Genomic DNA, 19391 nt, shown 5'->3' on the forward strand with positions numbered 1-19391 from the left:
TAATACTAATCAAACTAAGACTACAATAAAGAACCACACTGTGTCTTTTTACTTTTTGTGACGATGGGTACTGTTGAAAATTACATAGTACAAGAGAACTCTTAGTGCCCACGAATTGGTGCGGTGGTGAGGCTCAGGTGTATGAATATATCCATCAAGGCTTTAAGATAAATCTTAGTACCCACAAATTTTGCACAAACACGAGTGATTCTTTTATAGGATTCTAGTGAAACATGTGATTTATTGCTAGTTTCCATCTTTTTAAGCATATGTTAGGAAGTGTCGGTGTGTATATGTGCATTAGCTGATGTTATCATAAGTGCAATTGCCTCGTTCTATACACGGGTTGATATCATCGATTCAAAGAAAGTGAAGGAATTCATTCCCTCCATACAAGAATGTAAGGCTAAGGGGTTGATTGGTTGGTTACCATAACTTGCCTAAGCTTGTAACACCTCAAGTTAATCAAATTTGACCATGTTAGGTGTGTGTTTGGTTTATGCCATACTTATGACATTCCCTTTTTAATATATAGGACCCACATGTCAATGACACAATAAAGTGAGGCAAACTTGTCACATGCTAGCTAAATTGTGGCTTCGTTTTTATTAGCCAAACCTTAGCCAAGTTAGCTAAAATATTATGGCAACCTTAGACAAATTGAGTATGCCAACCAAACATCCCCTAACTCTGGTTATCTGTTCCACCAATTCCAAGGGTGGATTCGGTAACTAATATTCCCAACAAAACTCAATTGTATTTCACACACTTCTCAAAAAAATTAAATGATATTTTATGCTCTGATATATTATCTCGTTTTTCGTGCGGAAGAGAAGTTATATGCATCACAACTTAAGGGTGCTTTGGTTATATACCGTACCGACTCTTTGCATTGACTAAATTTTAGCACTACTAGTTGGTACGATAGAGTTGGCTCGATCACATTTTGTTTGTTATCAATATAGGCCAACTTATTGTATATATGAGTAAGAGAAATCTAGATTGGTAGTTTAAATGTTGCCAAATATTTGGATTCTATCCAAACACTAGAGACTACTTTTGAAAATTTGGCAAGGTTCTTTATTATTCCAATTATTTGAGTTTTCTTTACGTTTTTTTATGATAATCTTGTTTAACCTCATAAGGCATCCATAAAATAGCAATGTCGTATAATATGCTAAAATGTTCTTAAGCAAGCAAGCCACACCACATTTGTAGGAGTAACAATTATATAATAATATTTTCAAAAGTTAAATTCTAGCCTAATTTGGTCCAACAGAATTACGTGGAAAGAAATTTAAACTTAATAAGACTCGCCTGCTCCTTTCAACTAAAATATTTTAAAAATTCAACTTAAAATAAATGTTTCTCAATCATCAGGGGTTGTTTTGTTGGGTGGATTTTAAGAATTTTTGATTATTTAACCAATGGTTACACAACGAGTAAAAATGTTGGATCGGCGGAACAAATTTTTTCTTATGCCTTATGAACAAGAATATATTACATGTAATATTTATTATAGAACCACTTACGCAAAATTCCTACATTAAAAAGTTCATATAAAAATTCAATAAAATTTCAAGCAAACTGCTGCCTGAAAAGGGTTCAATTTGCTTTGCATATTCTATAGTCAGACAGCCGGATCGACCTCGACCGTAAACTCTTGATCGGACGGACAGCGGCTTTCTCTGCGAGGTCACTAGCCGCAAAGCCGACCCTGGTCTCGATCATTCTGGAAACCCCAGCCGCCAAACCGCGGCCCCCAAATCCCCCCCCCCCCCCTCCGGCCACCGCGTCGTCCGCAGCCTCGCGCCGGCGAGCGGCGACGCCGACGGAGCACGAATCCCTCCACCCAGTCCCCATGGAGGGCGGCGGCGAGCCGGGCTGGTACGTGCTGAGGCCGAACCAGGAGCACATCGGCCCCTACGCGCTCTCAGAGCTGCGAGGTATCCTCCTCTTCTCCTGGACGTCCACCCTTTACCGTTCCATAGACTAGTTCGAATGCGGGCGTGCCTTCTCCTCGTAGGAACTCGTGACGTTCGGAGCCTTGCTCCAATCTGCAAGGGTCCCTAGTACTTGCCTGGCGTTTGCTGTGTGTATTAATTATATCGCCTAGTCGTGAAGTTGAAGCTGCAGTAAGGCAACGCGAATCTCTAGCATCGGTTACTGTTGGATATGTCAGGTTTACCCTATTGAGCTGTGAATGGATGTTTCCATGGTAGTGTTAGTAGCTGATCAACTGCCTGAGTCTGCAATTTGGGGTCAGGTGTGGAGCGCGTTTGTCATATCACGGCAAAAATTGTTTAGTTATTTTTTTCTGTCAGCTGCGTGGTCACCACTATTCTGTATAGTTTTGACTTGAACCTGAGTAGTTGGCACATTATGGGAGGAGCTGTTAGTTCAGGCAGGTTGCTGGAGCTAGGGTTAAGATCACGTGTTGTCGCCATTAGCCTTTTCTCTGTCTTGTTTTTTCCCTTCTGAAGGTTTTCGTGTGGATTAATCTCTTGGAGAATGCTTCGTTTCTCTATCTTTGTTGTGGTCTGTACATGAGAAATTCTGCTCCTTTGCAGAACATTTTGCTAATGGGTACATCAACGAGAGCACAATGCTCTGGGCAGATGGGAGGAGTGAATGGATGCCATTGTCATCGATTCCTGACCTACTTGTGGTGATCCAAAAGAAGGATCAACCTGATGAAGGTTACTATTGGTACTTTATGTTTGAAGGAAATAATGCATAATAATCTTCATGTGATTCCTGACATTTTCTTCAATATTTGTGATGCTTCAGGAATTGAAGATGATTTTGATAAATTTCAAAAGGAGGTCATAGAAGCTGAGGTGGAGGTGGAAGCCTTGAAAGACAAGGCTGCAGATAGCAACTTAAACCAAGAAGATGGGGCTAATGATCCTGATGAGCGACCAGCAACCCCACCGGATGGCGAGGAAGAATTTACTGATGATGATGGTACTATTTACAAGTGGGATCGTGTTCTGAGGGCATGGGTTCCTCAAGTAAGTCTTGCTAACCTCCTGTTTTTAGGTTCATTTACTCAGACTTTTGTTTCTGGTAATTATGATTTTTCCTTATGTTGTTAATTTGATATTATATTTTGTTCTGATTAGTACTAGTCTAATCATGGTTCATCAGGGAATCACGTGTTTGTTCTTGGTTGCTCTTGCTAATACTGTGAATGCTTGTGTTATAGCGTAGATAATATTGGTAAACGATTCCATATAGCAGCAGCAGCAGCAGCAGCAGCAGCTGTTCCTTTCAGGACATAAATATTTTCCCTTCTTCATCTTGTTTAATAATCTTGCCTACCAGTATTTGTAAGTTAATGTAATTTCTCATGTAAGCAGCATTTGAAAGTTAATATAACTTTTGTTCCTTCCACAGAATGACCTAGCAGAAAAAAATGACAACTATGAAGTTGAAGACATGACTTTTGCACATGAGGAAGAAGTTTTCCAAGTACCAGACGTTTCTGGTTCAACCACATTAGAAGAAAACAACGCTTCTGCCGAAATTGAAATCAAAGAACCAACAAAAGTAGAGAAGGGAGCAGATAAGAAGCGGAAGTCTTCTGAGAAGCCAGCTGATAAGAAGGTATATACAAAACTATTTTTCGTCTTGAGTTCTTGATTAGCTTTCCATAAGCTAATTCTTTAAAAGTGTTTTAACTTTTTTTTTGTCTGAGTTCTTGATTAGCTTTCCATAAACTAATTCTTTAAAAGTGTTTTAACTTCTTTTTGTATAGGAAGCTAACAAACCTCCAGAGAGTTGGTTTGATCTCAAAGTGAACACACATGTCTACATTACTGGTTTGCCTGATGACGTCACGGCTGAGGAGGTAAGTTACCTATATCTCTAAAAGCACTTTGTACTCTGTTTTAAATATTTGACACATTCATGATTATGTAAAATTTGTTTGCAGATTGTGGAGGTATTTTCCAAGTGTGGAATTATAAAGGAGGTATTTTTTGTTTCTCTGAGTTGCAGCACTTTTGAATCTTGATGCAGACTGATCTTTGCCTCTGATCATTTCACCTCTAAATTTTTGGTGACATAGGACCCAGAGACAAGAAAACCCCGAGTAAAAATCTATACTGATAAAGAAACAGGCAGAAAGAAAGGTGATGCGCTAGTGACCTACCTTAAGGTATTCCCCTGTAAAGCTCATCACATTAGATGCTCTCATTATGCATGTTTATCATGTGTGTTCTTTGATTTTCTATGATTCAGGAGCCTTCTGTAGCTTTAGCAATTCAGTTGTTGGATGGGACATCATTTCGCCCAGGTGGTAAGACTCTAATGTCTGTAAGCCAGGCCAAATTTGAGCAGAAGGGTAAGTTCATGATTTTATCAGAAACACACAAGCTACACAGAAGATGTTACTGATGTTGTCAATCTGTTTCAGGTGATGTTTTCATTACCAAGAAGGCAGATAAACAAAAGAAAAGGAAAAGCAAGAAAGTTGAGGATAAAATTCTTGGATGGGGTAAGTTCTATTTTCTTTTGGTGTTTCTTTTCATTGTGGAGTAATTATGTATGTCGTAGTGTGTAAATATCGAATATTAACTTATTGTGTGAGCCTTGGAAACCTATTGCCAAATCTAGGGATTTTGATTAAGCATTGTGCCGTTGTATGATGCACTTGCTTTGGTAGTCATGCAAGGAAAATAACATCTTTCGAGTATGTTTGACACTCTTTTTATTTCTTTGCATTGTCACTATTTTCTGCTATTAGGTGGACATGATGACAAGAAGGTGACAATTCCATCTACAGTTATTTTACGGCATATGTTTACTCCAGCTGAATTGCGAGTAAGTAGCTGAAGTATGCTTGGCATATGCCCAAAGTGTGCCCTTTCCATACAGTCTTAGTTGTTTGATTAGTCCCATGGATTTCATTATTCTTAGCAGCTTCTTTTGTTTTATTTGGATTGAGGTAGAAAGTCTTGATCATTTCAGGCCGATGAAACTCTTCTTCCTGAGCTTGAGGCAGATGTTAGAGAAGAATGTATGAAGCTTGGTCCAGTTGATAATGTCAAGGTAATCATTAACTCCGCCCTTCTTTGTTCGTGTGCTAGCATGTTCTGGATGCATTATGCATGCATATCTGATATCTCTCTTGTAATTTATTAAGGCTTCCTTTTTACATCTAGTCCTGATATGGACAGGACTCAGGAGCAACATGGAACGCTGTAGTACATAGCAATAACTTCTCTTATGGTTTTATATTTGATCACTTTTGGAGTTTAGCTTGTTGACAACATTATGACTAAATGGGTAAAACGAAAATGCATCTGCATTCTACAGTAGGACTGCTACTGTCATGAAAAATGCTCTCCATTAAAAGGCATTACAAAATTGAGGCTGGAAAGGCAACTCAATTGATATCTGAGGCATTTTAAGTAACTAAGGTGTATAATCTACCTTGGCATGGGCCGGTGCTTTGGATTTCATGGGGCCATCCGAAGATGGCAGCTTATTTACACTAGGCAACAAATTGAATGCCCACACACATGCGCATGTAAAAACTCTTATGGTTCTTAAATAACCTGCAGTCTGTCTATGGGACTATTGTCACCACTCCAGGCCTGGTAATGGTAGGGCTTCCCTCACAACATGTTGAGTTAAGCCTGTCCAGAAATTTGGCTTGGCAGAGCTTTTTCTTTGTCACAACTTGACCAAAAAAAAATGAATCCTTTTAAACCTATTTTAGGTTTTCTGTCATTGTTAACTATCTATAACTCAGCAAACTGGCCCTAACCACCATGAAATTGTTTTTGTCCTTTTCGTCCACTTACAATTGTTTTTGTCCTTTTCGTCCACTTACATTTGCACATGTTTCTGCTTGCAGGTCTGCGAAAATCATCCCGAGGGTGTTATTTTGGTGAAATTCAAAGACCGGAAAGATGGTATCAAATGCATAGAGAAGATGAACGGAAGATGGTAGGCTTCAACATAAAATCAATTAGCTCACCGTAGTTTCTGATGCATTGATGTTCCAGTAAAATAGAGTTTCTGGTTAATCTCCATCAACCTTTAGTTTGCCAAATGCCTAAGTAATATCAATTTTAGGTGTTCACAGATACTATTTGTCAATGAGAATGCTTTGAATAGGAGTTTACCCTTGGGTGTTGGAATTCTGCCTGTTTGGTTTTGTACCTAACCTAAGAATTATAATTTGTCGAGCATTTGTTTTCACAATTGATCATGATTTCTTCCTTTGCAGGTTTGGTGGGAAACAAGTTCAGGCGAGTGAAGATGATGGTTCTATTAACCATGCTCTGATCCGTGATTATGATGCAGAGGTGTCAAGGCTGGATCGATTTGGAGAAGAGTTAGAAGAGTCCACATAGCATGTCGATAACCTGGCGATTAATATTGCTCTGTAGCTAATGGTCGATCACCTGGCGACTAATATTGCTCTGTAGCTGATAGCATGAGGGTACAAAGTTTTACAATTAGCTCTTTGCATAGGTTATTTCCATTTGCCTGGTTAATGTTATCAAGGTTGCTTCTGGATTAGCTTTAAGCAGCCATTTGTTGTCGTCCATCAACTATACGTTATCTAGATGTACATTATGTAGATTAAGTTTTTTTCTCCTAATTAACATGTTCATTTTGCCATATTAACATGTATCAACTCGCCATGCTCCTTGGCGTGCATAAATACACACTGCTGAAGTGCTGATGATATCAGCAACTTCTAAGAAAAGTCAGAAGAGTATTTATTGCCCTAACGTTTGCATTTGGACTTCGCGCCTGGGCCTAATAGGATATTGCATGGTCCCCTCAAATCAGACCACAGGTCTAATTGATTCTCGTTGCGAAAATAGTTTCCCTGCCCAGTGTGATAAATATCAAGTTAAGTAGTCAAAAGTGAAAATATCTCATAGGGTGCTCCAAAGTGATCAAATTATTAAAAATTATAGAGGGAGCAGATATAAAGGCATTCGATTTGAAAAAATAAATTATAAAAAAAAGATCAAACTGAAAAATATTTAAGAAAAATAGAGAGAAGAGAGTTGGGGTGGTCCAAAGTACAATAAATATAAAATTACCCATTGTAAAGTGAGAATATCCCAAGTTGATCCAAAGTGAGTTCAAATTATTAAAAAAACGAGAGGAGAGAAATAGAAGGAATTTAAATTGACAAAATAGATAGAAAAAATTGGAAAAATATAAAAATATCAAATAGAAGAATAATAAAAATACCAATTTGGAATAAATAAAAAATATCAAATTGAAAAAAATTAAAAATTTGTCTGAGCCCAGGTTCGAACTGGGGACCTCTAGTGTGTGAGACTAGCGTGATAACCGACTACACCACCCAGACGTTGTGATTGTGAATTGTGTTCCATAGTACTAGTTCAATCGTGTTCACGCAGACTCTGTGTCTTTTCTGAATCGTGTTTACCCAGACTAATGTTTCTCTCCCAAAGAAGTGAATCGGGTTCATCCAGGACTTTTGTTGTCTCCCGTTATCCCCAGTCCGACAGAAGAAGTGACTCGTGTCCAGTCTGTCACCCAGACTTGTGTTTTGTCTGGATCGTTTTCACCCAGGATTTTTTAGTGTCTTCCACAGAAGTGATTCGGGTTCGCCCAGACTTTCGTGTTGTCTATGAGATTAACGTCGACATATATAACCAGTTGTCACTGAAAACCAACGGAATAAGTGATCGTGTTCAGGTTATGCAACGTGCCGAGATTCAAAATCCAAATCGAACTGTAATAGCCTGTAGTGAAATATTTGGACACTTAGTGCTTTCAGAGAGGTGACATAGAAACAATTCAAACGGTATTTGAATTCAAATTGAACCAAGGCAATTTCTTAAAACTTTTGATGCTATTAAGTGCCAGCATATCTCGATTGTCCGGTACCGCAATGTTATACTGAATTCATATTCAAATGCCGAACCGTCAAAATGATTTAACATTCTTGAGATGTAATACAGTAATCGGTTTTCTCCACCTTCACACAATAATCGGAACTGAATGATACAGTCTACAGCCATCATTTCATATCTCAGTGGATTATGCAATAAGGTCATCTGGCAGAAGGCATATCGGTATCACCATCTACTTCTTTGGGTTCCCAAAGAATTTAGAGAGCCGCACAGGACCTTCCTCCTCATTATCACTGTGCTTGGATCTTGACCTCTGCTTCTTATCCTTTTTTGTTCGCTTCAATCTTGACCGTGATCTGGACTTTCTCGAATCCCTATCCTCATCATCACTGCTTGATGATTCCGATGATGAACTGGAACTTGACTCTGATGAACTTCTATGCTGTAATGAATGCAAAAATAAAATAAGATTTATTTTTGTAGTGTGTAAAGTTGACTTCAATTCATGTTGTCATATCAAAACTGATGCAGGTACAAGAAGAGTATTCTAAATTTATTTGGTTTGTAAGGGTATACCTTTCTCCTCCTTTTACTCCGTTTCTTTGCATCTTTATCCTTCTTCTCTGTATTCAAAATTTATGTCAGCAGAAACACTTGACAAATTCAGCATAAGAAACATGCAACTGAATGATTGACAGATTGCTAAGTTACACAGTTACCTTTCTTAGAAGATGATGATTTTGACCTTGAGTGGTTTCTTCCAAGAGCAAGCTTTTGTGCCCTTTCAGCATCCAGTTGAGCCCTATATTCTCTCATCATTTTATCTTTGTCAGCTTCCATCTCACCCCTCTTTAACTCATCTTCCTATTAGAGCAAAAGAGAAGCATGAGTTACTGTACAAGTATTAAGGACAAATAGGTCTAATTACAAATCAATCTCTCGATAAGAACAAAGAGGCTTAGGAGTTAGGATTATCTACTGCAACATTACAGGGATTCGATTCTGAGAACTTCAATTCCTTTGAAAAAAAAAATAATCCTGAGCAATATCAAAAAGTTTAGGTTGGTCTCTGGAATTAATGCAAGTGCCATCCGTAATAATCTTATGGATCATAACCATAAAGGAAATGCAATTTGATTCATTAGCCAAGTCAAGTAATCAAATCAAGACAAATCTGAAGCACCCTCGAGATGGTTTATGCGGTACAAAACTGATTTGAGTAATGACAAGTGCTCCAACTCTTCCGTTCCGGTGCTTCATATGTTAGCTCAAGTTTGCAAAAGTAAAACCCAACTAAAAGTCTAGGAACATTTGCATCGACTGGGACATGAATAAGCTTATTGAATGAACTACAAAAGTTCAGGTTCTACTACCTCCATCCAAAATATAAGCATTTCTTGTCCGGATTCATAGCCAGAAATGCTTATATTTTGGGATGGAGGGGGGTAACATACCGTTATACAATTAGAAATTTATTTGCTGCTACATGCGCCAGGAAAAGTAATCAATATCCCAAATTCAACGAGCAAATACAAGGTTATAACGAAATTTACGCATCACACTTAATAGTGTCATTCGGGAAAAAAAAAGCCAAACATATCTTCCGTATCCAATGATCTTGGAGACATCAACCACCAACACTACACATGGTTGGAGTTGGAGCAACAGCAACAAAAAAAAAATCTACACTACCATGGCTTGCAGTTTGCACACACAAAGAAGAAGAGAACAAACTAGCTGATTCAAACTAACTGTACCTTCTGCTTCTTCTTGAACTCCTCCCACGTGACGGTGTGCGTCTTGTTCAGGCTGGCCAACCGCGCCGCATGCCACTCTGGAGAATGAAATGAACCGTCCGTCTGCGACGGTCCTCGTTAGTAAAAGCCCCATGATATTTCTTTCTTTTTTTCCCCCAAATTCTCTCCTACTGCTACTACTACTACCTCCTAGCAGAAAGATCCCATCTCGATGGCAGCCTACACCTGTGACAGATCTCAATAGGGCCGTCACAGGCAGACACGAGCGATCGAGACGAGCTGGAAAAACCAAACCCTGGAGCTCGGAAATCCAGGAGAGGAAGGGGAAATCAAGATCTGCAGGGGGGGGGGGGGGTTAGGGGGGGAAGGAAGGGGACCGACCATGCCGTCTTCGGGGGAGTCGGTGGCGCCCGGGGCGCCGGAGGAGGACCCCAGCCGCGCCCGCTGCATCGCCTTGTACGCCTGGTTCTTCCCCATGGCGCCTCTTCCCCTCTCCTCGTCGACCCCTCGCGCGGCGCAGACCGAGACTACTCAGATTGGGAGCGGAAGAGCGGGGAGTAATGGCCGGCGAATCGCGATGTCGATGGCGATAAGGGGAGGTGGGGGCGGACGGAGGAGGGAACGGCTCCAGTGCCGCCGCGCCGCGATGCTGCGCCGTCCGATGTGTGATGGACGGTTGCGGATGACCATTGCTGTAAGATGAATAATAGCCTTGGTCCAGCCCAGCCCAGCCCAGCCCAAGCGAGGCTCCTCTTCGGGTGCCTTTCGGCTAATTCAGCAAAAGAAAAATAGAAGCACTAAAGTATAGGAGATCTTTTGGTGATGACAGAATATCAGATTTTTAAATAGTCATTTAATGATATAAATAGTAAAATAAACTACGTGAGAAGAGCACCGGTACCCCCAAAACTATTTCCTAACTATCAAATCGATTAAAATACCATAAAAAAAACAATACCATCCGGGTTTTAATGGTGTTTTTTTAAGTGAAGTTTGACATTCAACTCAATTAATTGAGTAAATTTTACAAAATCACATATACTTTAACTAAACTATAGAGTTAAAACGGTGTAACACCAAATTTATAACGGAATATGTATGTGAAATGGACTATCGCAAAACTACAAATTTAGTAATAAAGTTACAAGAAGCCTCAATGTGTTTTGTGCCAATTTAATTACAAATCTACCACGTTTATAACTAAGGATTTAAACTCTAAAATATGTAACTTCATGATAAATGTTGTCCTTTAGCTTCATGATATATTACCTTAAATATGTAATTTTGTGATAGTTTGATAAAACTTTATGTAGTTATACTCCCTTCATTCTAATATGTAGGACACATTTTGGAGTATGCTTAAATTTTCAACTTAAATTTGAATTTTGAGATTTTTTTCACCATAATTTATTTTTTTAGCCTTGACTTGACTTTTAGATGGTTAAAAACAAGTATATAAAAATTTTATTCATAAATTATTTTTCGTTTGCAAATATGTCGCTTGTTTTTTTTTCAAAACAATCACCCCCTGGCACTATATTAGGACTGCTACTTTGATTTTGGAATGAATTACTAGCAGTTAGTAGTTCCTCCCGAAATTTCTGTAGCAATCTCTTCTTTGCTAACATTCCCAAAGGAGCAAACATTCATTGAAATCTTGATCCAATTTCTCCTCTAAGCTCAAGGTAATCTCTCAGTCCTTGTCTCCTAGACTCTCCTAATGCTGTTTCCCTCCAAAATTTCTCTACTTTCCAGCTTTCCTCGTATGACATCCAAAGAACCATATTGATTCTTGTACAGCAAAATTTCATAAGCCCCAAATTTGGGACACTTGTAACGCAAACACCAGGCTTGCATTTACTTTTATATCGAGAAAATTGTGCAATATCTACTTAGATGAGAAACTGAGACAAATACTTGTCCAAATAGCATAAATGATGTACTAAAAAGCCATAAATTAAGACACTTATTCAATAACTATATCTTCATTATTCAAATTATTTGGATTTGACATGAATTATTGTCCCACCTGGCAATTCAGCATGTCCATTTCAATGGCAACCCGCAACCGGTTGGAACTTCAGTTGCCCACCTATGCTGAACTGATGCCTAACTATATGCATGGAACATCTTCGCAGCAAGCAATGAAACGGTCATAACTCGCTCCACAGCAGTCAGTCAGAACAAAAAAAGTGACCGTCCTGCCTCTTTTCGTTTCTTTTTTTGGTTACGCATGGCATTACCATGCGCATACTGGGGGGAAAGAATGCCCATGGTCCATGGAAGCGACAAGCGACGGTTTATCTACCTATTGCCGTGGGGCTTCTTCATGTTCGTTGCTTTCTCCCGTTTGTGATGCCAGCTTCACAATGTCCTCAACGAGGATATTTCCTTCTGTAAGGCATAGAAAGAGAAAAAAAATCTTAGAACTGCAGAATGATGAACGTGGACGTCAATCCTTTAGCGCAGTAGGTAGACAAGCTGAGTGGAACCTTTATCTTTAGAAAGATTGCTTATAAGCTCTTGGACGCCTTCCTTCCCTATAGTGTCTTTGAGATAATTTGCTGCTGCTGCTACCTCTTCAGGGGTCACTTTGCCATCACGGTCACTGCAATGAGAGCAAATTAAATACAAAAAATGTAAGGTGCAATCCAGTTCCTTGATTAGCTGCATATTACATGTATTGAGGACATTATCCCCCAATAGTCTAGTGATCTATTACAACTTTTGCCACCTTAACTGAACTCCTGCAGACCTAAGGTATGTGCATCAGTGCATGTGTAGGCTGGAGAGAAATTGACTGGACTTTTACAATCACGTGTCAATGACCATAACATGTTCCTACAGTTCTAATTCCTAACTTGATTTGGCTGTCTATTCTGATCAGGCAGCCACCCTGCCTTTCTTTTTTTTTTAAGGAAACCTCCTGGCCTTCCTTAAGATTAAAAAGAAAAAAAATAAACGTGACCACAAAGTATCCCAGGAAATTCAGCGACAATGGAACTTTGTAGTAAGTGATTCATGACAGCCTTATGCACATGCAGGTGGCATTTACCTATCAAGCAGCTGCCAGCGGTTGCCTATTCGTGCATCAACATCATCAATCTCTTTCTCTAATTTCTGAAGCATCGCATCAACCTGAAATGTAGCAAAACAGTATGTCAACAAATAACTCTTTAGTTAATAAGAGCAAGGCAAGAAAACAGATAAGTATATGTTTAATATTCGAATTACATATTCCACATAGAAACCTATCCAACAGAGCAATAAAGAATTTACATTGATCAAGGAAAATCCTTAAGTTAGTAAATGCAGAGCAAAGGCATGCAAGTGAGTTAAGACCAAACATGAAGCAGCACCAAATTTTGAGCTCAGAACTCTGAAGAGTGAATATGCTGATTAGTGATTACACAGTTGAATTCAGGTTGGTACCAAGCTGGAGTTTCAAAAGAAGATTTGTGCCATTTGTACATTGTATTTGAGAATCAGCTAAGAGCCTAAGATAGTAGTGAAACTATCTAGAGCCTGCATAATTGATCACAAATTGCCGTTGCCTGAGGGTGTGTGCATAATTCTAAGAGATGAGCTATTAGAACTAAGAAGCAATTGATTAGTCAAATCTCAGTGTTTCTGTATGCCAGTGATCAGTTCCTCTACTTCACACCTTCTCAGGAGTTGGTTGTCTATTTGCAATTACTATCACAGAATTATCTTGAATGTAGGATGCTTCAAAATAATTTTAGAAGAGACAGATAAAGAAATAGTGGTTTAAATGTAGGAAAGAATTCATTACCCTCTCTATTAATGCTGAAGAGACATTTTCTCCTGCAGCTACCTCTGCAGCATGGTCTGATTCCTCTCTTGCAGCCTTGTATGCTCTCCTAGCTTCTTCTTCACCTTCTGTACCCTCCTTTTCCAGCATGGTGTTATATAATTCTATCTGTGTTCCACAAGAGTGGAAACCATCCAATATTACCTTATGCAAACTGAAAGCATATAAATGTTCACCGCAGCTTTTACTCATACCTCTTTGTTGACAAGCTTCAGAAATTCTTCGCGCTCCTTGGACACAGACTGTAGCACAGGAAAAAAAAATAAAAAAGGTGCATAGGAATGTTAATGGCTTAATGAAGTGTATTCCAGAAAAGCAAAGGTATATAGCTTCATGCAAGGATCATACAGAAGCAGATGCGAGTACAGCCAATGCTTGGCTGATATTGCAAAGTTGCTCATTCCTGTCATGCTCAACTTTTGCTTTCTTTAGTTCCTCTTCTTCCCTAGCACTAGGTTCAGTCATTTCCTTCAAAGCCAAATCCTCTTCAGTTGCCTTTGGTTCCTCAAGTCTTGTTTTTTCCTCTTTCTCTTGCCTTTTCTCCTCTTCCTAAGTATCATTTTATATGTAGAAGCATTAACAGCAATTTGTAATTGATGCATAATCCAAGTATCAAACAGCAAACTGAAAACTTATAGATCCGTGGAATCATCAACCTAATAATAACTAGAGTTACACAATTGAATTGCATATTTACACATTAATTGGGCTTGGGCAACCAAGGAATATTGAAATCCAGCGAGGAAAATGCATCTTCTAGTTGGTTAGCTAATGAGCTAATCACATCAGGAATGGAATTGTATTGCATTGCTAAACAATATGACCTTGCATTTGTACATAGGGTCTCATCATTTCTATTCATGTCTATTCTAGAGAATAGTGTTGTCCTATTATAGAACTTAATTATGCACATAATTTCAAGCTCCAGTACATCTAAGTGCAACAAATACATGAAGAGGGTGTTTGGCAAGGTTGATGCTGAAACATGATGCTAGCACATCAGCTATCATATTTCTCAATTTTACAATAAACCCATCAAAGCAAAAGAACACATAGTTGACAAGCTATATGTTGCCACCCTGAACTTCTATTAAATTTATTTATATCTAACTTGAGGTGTATTTTCAAACTAAGACTAGGGTGGGTACTTTATTGCAGCTGCGTGAGTGGTGATAATATAGCCAATAAGGATATATCTCTGTAAAGCAGGCCTACCCAAGGGCAGCTTCGCTGCATAGTAAATGGAATTTAATCAACTCAAATTTGTAGTACCTTGATAAGTTCTTCCTGCATTTTCAGGAATTCCAATTTTCTCTTCCTATCAGAAACAGAATCTTCAGAAGGAAGTACTGTCCCAACAGTATCTACAACTTCATCTGGCAGAGAAGATAATGTTGCTACAACAGCCTCCTCAGGCTTCATTTTCCCAGACATGGTAAAGGCTCTGGAATTATTTCAAACACAACTGAGAACTTGAACCGATGAACTGAACCCAATGGCAACTATCACCAGATGACCAGAATTACCTTGATAGTATTAGAAGAGATGATGGCACAGAATGATTAAGTGATAGGTCCAACCAGTCTCTTAGCTGAACATAAAATTAAATGCTTAAATTCTTATGTAGCTGAAATGTTGTTTAAATAGTTTTATATTAATTTTGTGTAGCTAAAACACTGATATGGTTCCTGCAAAGTATCATGCCTTAAATCATTAGAGAGAACCAAAGGCTTCTTCTACAATATTTCTAGGAATTTTATCATCGTCATATGCCAATGTACATTGACACAATTTAATAGACAAAGAATTGTTCAAATAAGTACAGAGCTTGATGCACAATTGACCTTTTCACTTTCAATAGAGTAACAGTACAAGTTCTACTAACACACTTACAATATATGGTTACTAAAAGCAGTTTAAAAGATTACTGGGACAAAATAAAGAATCATATATCAACATTTAGTCAGCAGCAAAAATAGAAGAGAAAATCACAGGGAATATCTGGAACTACTTAAAAGTGAGAATATAGTATAAATGTATTAAAAGCCTCCACCTCCAGTAATAAAGATCTGAAGAGTTTTATTTACTACCATTACCTAATCACCCAACAATTTCAAGGTATACAGACCTGATTTTGCATCTCCTCTGTTGACAATAAACCAAGATGACCGCGTTCACGACAAGCTTGTCGAAGCTCTTCCTCAGAAAGAGACTCCACGCCCTCAGCCTGGATCATCTTGTCATCATTCTTGATTCTGCAAATAATAATGTAGAAGTATTGTTACTTACCCAAAAAATGCTTGCATAAGAACACTGTGTTGGCTTCAAACTTGAAAGAGGGTTAATTCTGGTGTAACATTAACTGTTCTTATGTGATTCAGCATGGCACCACAATTTTATAAGTAACGGTACACTAAATAAGATTATCTTCTGGAATCATTGTTCTCAATTTCAGATGATGTAGTAAGAACTACAAAACCACTTAATTTGGATTTATATTTGATTTTCTGGAAAATTCTGAATTGCTCATTGATGTTCTAAGATGGAAAATGGCCAAAACAGTACTAAATATGTCCAGAACAAAAATGTATTCAGTGTGCAACATAATTAGCTCTCAAGTTGAAATGGAGAGTCGTAAACAGGCTATATTATACATCATCCGTCATGTCTTTTTCTCATCATCTGACTATCTGACATCTACATATGAAAATATCATCTACATTAAAAACAACTTGTCAACATACTCTTGCAATTTCTTCCGAAGCATGAATGTCAAGTAGTGGTCTGTACCAAAAGGTTGGATCCCCATATATTTACACATATTTACCAACCGTGCTCTGTAGGGAAAAAAGACTGTTCAGAAAGATGAGAAAATCAAGGGCTAAGCTAAATATTCAAGAAACATCAACCTGTTCATGTTATCCAAAGTCAATTCATCATTAAACAGCTTTGCAAAGCTCAAAATTTCTTCATTTGAGACATGTCCACCTTTCCTAACCTATTTGCACAATTAATAATAGATTACTGAAAAACAGTAAAACAGGCATTTAATGATTTATGTATTCAACTTGAAGCAACAAACAGAACGTCTATGAACTATGAACTCAAAACCTTGTTCAAAAATTCATCCAGATCTTCAGCTGTCTGTTTCGTTTCTCCACTACGTGACGTTTGCACTTCCTTTGCCATTTCTTTTGCAGTATCTTGTAAAAATCTTGCATATTCCATCCTTGCTTTCAATTTCCGTTTTAATGCCTCCTGTGCATAGCCAAAAAAATATGTTCTCAGCTAATCTGTTTTTATTTAGCAAATACTGTATGACAAGATCACAGCATAGCTAGGTCAGTACCTCTTCCTTCATCTTGTCCTGGAAAGTGGATGGCAACATGTTTGGGAACAACTTGAGGAAGACTGGTAGTAAAAATTCCATGAAGGGAACAATGATGAACACAGCAAAAGGTACAAGCCTAAACATATCGGCTGTTGTGCGCGTAAGCTGTTGCCTCTCTCTTCTTGTCAGGCTCTTTCCACCAGCAAGTTTCACCAACAATCTTGATGAAATTCTAACATCTGCCCACAGAAGCTTAGTTCCCAACCAATAATGCTGTAATGTAGAAACAAACTCATCCTTCCAGTGCTTCAATTTTGCAGCCCAGTCAGCCCTTACATTCACAAGATAAATAAAAGTAAAATGTGGGAAATGAATGGTTAAACCATGAAAAGGAGCAAGACGGCAATTGCAAATATACTTCAATACACTGAAGGGAACTGAGACCTGCTCATTGAAGCAACAGCACGCAGAGCAGGCCCAATACCTAGAAGCCTTGCCCAAAATTTCTGTATGATTGAGTGGTCAGATTTTTGTACTTCCTGCACCAGCTTAGCTTTAGCTTTAGCTTTTGCAGTGCTTAAGCCTTCCACCGCCTGATCACACTCTTCTGGGGATGCCTCCTTTTTCCCCTGCTTCTGTTTCTGGCTCTCACTCCGCTCATCCAGAATATCAACTTTAGGCTGCCCAGCAGTACTTGATGTTGGCCGTACTGACTGTAGGAAATATCTGGCTCCCATGGAGAAACCAAAATTTTGTGCTTTAGATTCATAGAAAGCAAGTGAGGCCACACGAGTTGGGTGATACAGGGACCCATTAGTAAGGCCCAAAAGGCTTCGCTTTCTTAAAATGTCTTGTGATTTCTCATAGTTCGATTCTCTTGAGTTTTGAGGCACCGTGCTCTGCTCAACTTCACGTCCAAATTTTTCTTGTCCAAAAGTAGATATAGATGAATGTCGTAACAAAATAGGGATAGTAGTATGCTCCAGAGCATACTTCCTTCTCCTAATGATCGCCCTCGAGGCCATTCTTGGTTGCTTCTTCCTTTTCTCAAGAGAATGCCAGGGCTATGCCTTTCCGGGTAGAACCCTGAAACTCAAGAAACCTATAGTTATAGCCTTATAGGCATCGCTGCATCCAAAGAATATATTTATTTGCAGAGAGAACAGAATCTGAAAAAAAAAAATGTCTGTCCAATTACAAATATAGTGTCATAGTCTTGCATAACAGCAGTGATAGTTCCAAAATTCCTTGCATTTTTATGTCAGTGACAATCAGCATTGTCTAAATGCTGCAGTATCATCAGCATAGTTAGCTTATTAAACACATACTTCAACCAGGAAATGCATATTCCACATTTATGGAAGTCCATGAAGGCATTAACATCTCCAAGGTACTTTACAGGGCGAAATTAGAAAGCAATGCTAGCAGAAACTCTAGCTTGTGCAGGATTTTCAACAGTAATCATGACTGCCAAGTGCCTATACACCTAGAGCACCAAGTATATAAAATACTACGAACGTCCCACAAATATACTGCAATAATAACAAACAGAGTTGCAACTTACAACTATCTGGCCAAGACGTGTTTGTTTTACGTCATTAGACTACTTACACCTAGAGACAACTGATTAACTGTACATTAGTCGGTATAATGTCAATGCGTCCATCAATACCAATCGTCTAAATATATGACTTGTATGGAATTCAGACATCTGACAAGGCCTAAGTGCCTACTGGCTAGTGAGTAATCACATCATATCAGTGCCTGGCCAAATCATTCCGCACGCGAGATAGGACGCCGGCACCAAACAAACCGACCCCCAATAAAAACCTCCAAATGCCCCCCCACCGCCATTCGTCAAGCAAACTCCCGCAAGCGCACTCGCGCTCCTCCCGCAGCGATCTGTCCCGCCAGAATCACCAAACAGCAGAGAGGTTACCCACGGGGTCACGGGACGGCGGCGCACCTCGAGAGAAGCGAGGAAGGAGGGACGGTGGCAGCAGCGGGTCAACAAGCCAGCTGAGAGGGAGGGAGGGAGGGGGGGGGCGTGCGCGCTCACCGGGGCTCTGGCGGCGGATCGGCCGCGCGGTGGAACCCGTCGCGTCGCGCCTGGCGTGGGATCCGGCGGGCTAGGGGGCTCCGCGGGAGGAGTGGGAAGGGGTGAGCCGCGGGGTGCTCGCGGTTTTGCAGGGAGAGGAGAGGAGAGGAGGGAACGGAAGGAAGGAGGCAGCGGGTGGAGTGTGCGTGTCCGTGTGTGCGGAACGAACGAAGCCAAGTGCTGGAAAACGTTGCCGATTTGGGGAGGACCGGAGGAGGAGCAACTGAACAGCATCATTCCTTCAGGGAATCAGGATTCAGGAGTGAGTTCAGGACCAGGAGTGGAGTGGGTGTGGCCGCCAGCGATCGGTGGGGCTTTTGGGCTGAATGTTGAAGCGGTCGCGGTCCCAACCCGTGTTGTCGCATGATGGGCTGGGCCGTGCCGTGCCGGGCCTAGGAGTCGGGGGCAGATCATCGTTGAACAGCGTGTAGAGAGCGAAATACACGGGTCTTATACGTCATAGGGGTAAACATCTGTAAAATGCTCATTTCGATGCAAGACGGGACTAAATGAG

The 19391-nt window shown here is 39.7% G+C and overlaps 3 protein-coding genes and 1 non-coding gene across 4 annotated transcripts; 1 reads left to right on the top strand and 3 right to left on the bottom strand.

Moving 5' to 3' along the window:
* The first annotated feature begins 1740 nt into the window (after nucleotides 1-1740).
* LOC102716121 (splicing factor U2AF-associated protein 2) lies at nucleotides 1741-7089 on the top strand. The gene is made up of 13 exons (XM_006652405.3): nucleotides 1741-1946; nucleotides 2571-2699; nucleotides 2791-3014; nucleotides 3400-3609; nucleotides 3761-3853; nucleotides 3938-3976; nucleotides 4073-4162; nucleotides 4246-4348; nucleotides 4421-4501; nucleotides 4751-4827; nucleotides 4975-5055; nucleotides 5867-5958; nucleotides 6242-7089. Exons 1-13 carry the CDS (start codon nucleotides 1862-1864, stop codon nucleotides 6366-6368), a joined length of 1431 nt encoding a protein of 476 aa, XP_006652468.1. The 5' UTR covers nucleotides 1741-1861; the 3' UTR covers nucleotides 6369-7089.
* Nucleotides 7090-7274: 185 nt separating this feature from the next.
* TRNAV-CAC lies at nucleotides 7275-7348 on the bottom strand. Its single transcript has one exon. It is a non-coding gene; the product is annotated as a tRNA-Val (tRNA).
* Nucleotides 7349-7795: 447 nt separating this feature from the next.
* On the bottom strand, nucleotides 7796-10172 carry LOC102716402 (arginine/serine-rich coiled-coil protein 2). Its single transcript, XM_040522898.1, has 5 exons — nucleotides 9998-10172; nucleotides 9617-9718; nucleotides 8579-8723; nucleotides 8436-8482; nucleotides 7796-8301 (listed from the first exon to the last, which is right to left on the bottom strand). Exons 1-5 carry the CDS (start codon nucleotides 10091-10093, stop codon nucleotides 8092-8094), a joined length of 600 nt encoding a protein of 199 aa, XP_040378832.1. The 5' UTR covers nucleotides 10094-10172; the 3' UTR covers nucleotides 7796-8091.
* A 1286-nt stretch (nucleotides 10173-11458) lies between these two features.
* On the bottom strand, nucleotides 11459-19029 carry LOC102716678 (mitochondrial proton/calcium exchanger protein-like). The gene is made up of 15 exons (XM_006652407.3): nucleotides 18839-19029; nucleotides 17224-17865; nucleotides 16798-17110; nucleotides 16560-16706; nucleotides 16358-16446; nucleotides 16193-16285; nucleotides 15577-15703; nucleotides 14975-15039; nucleotides 14721-14892; nucleotides 13797-13997; nucleotides 13643-13690; nucleotides 13410-13556; nucleotides 12672-12754; nucleotides 12109-12224; nucleotides 11459-12010 (listed from the first exon to the last, which is right to left on the bottom strand). Exons 2-15 carry the CDS (start codon nucleotides 17802-17804, stop codon nucleotides 11925-11927), a joined length of 2268 nt encoding a protein of 755 aa, XP_006652470.1. The 5' UTR covers nucleotides 17805-17865; nucleotides 18839-19029; the 3' UTR covers nucleotides 11459-11924.
* Nucleotides 19030-19391: the final 362 nt, after the last annotated feature.

Source organism: Oryza brachyantha, chromosome 4 (genome assembly GCF_000231095.2).
Source record: "Oryza brachyantha chromosome 4, ObraRS2, whole genome shotgun sequence".
NCBI lineage: Eukaryota > Viridiplantae > Streptophyta > Magnoliopsida > Poales > Poaceae > Oryza > Oryza brachyantha.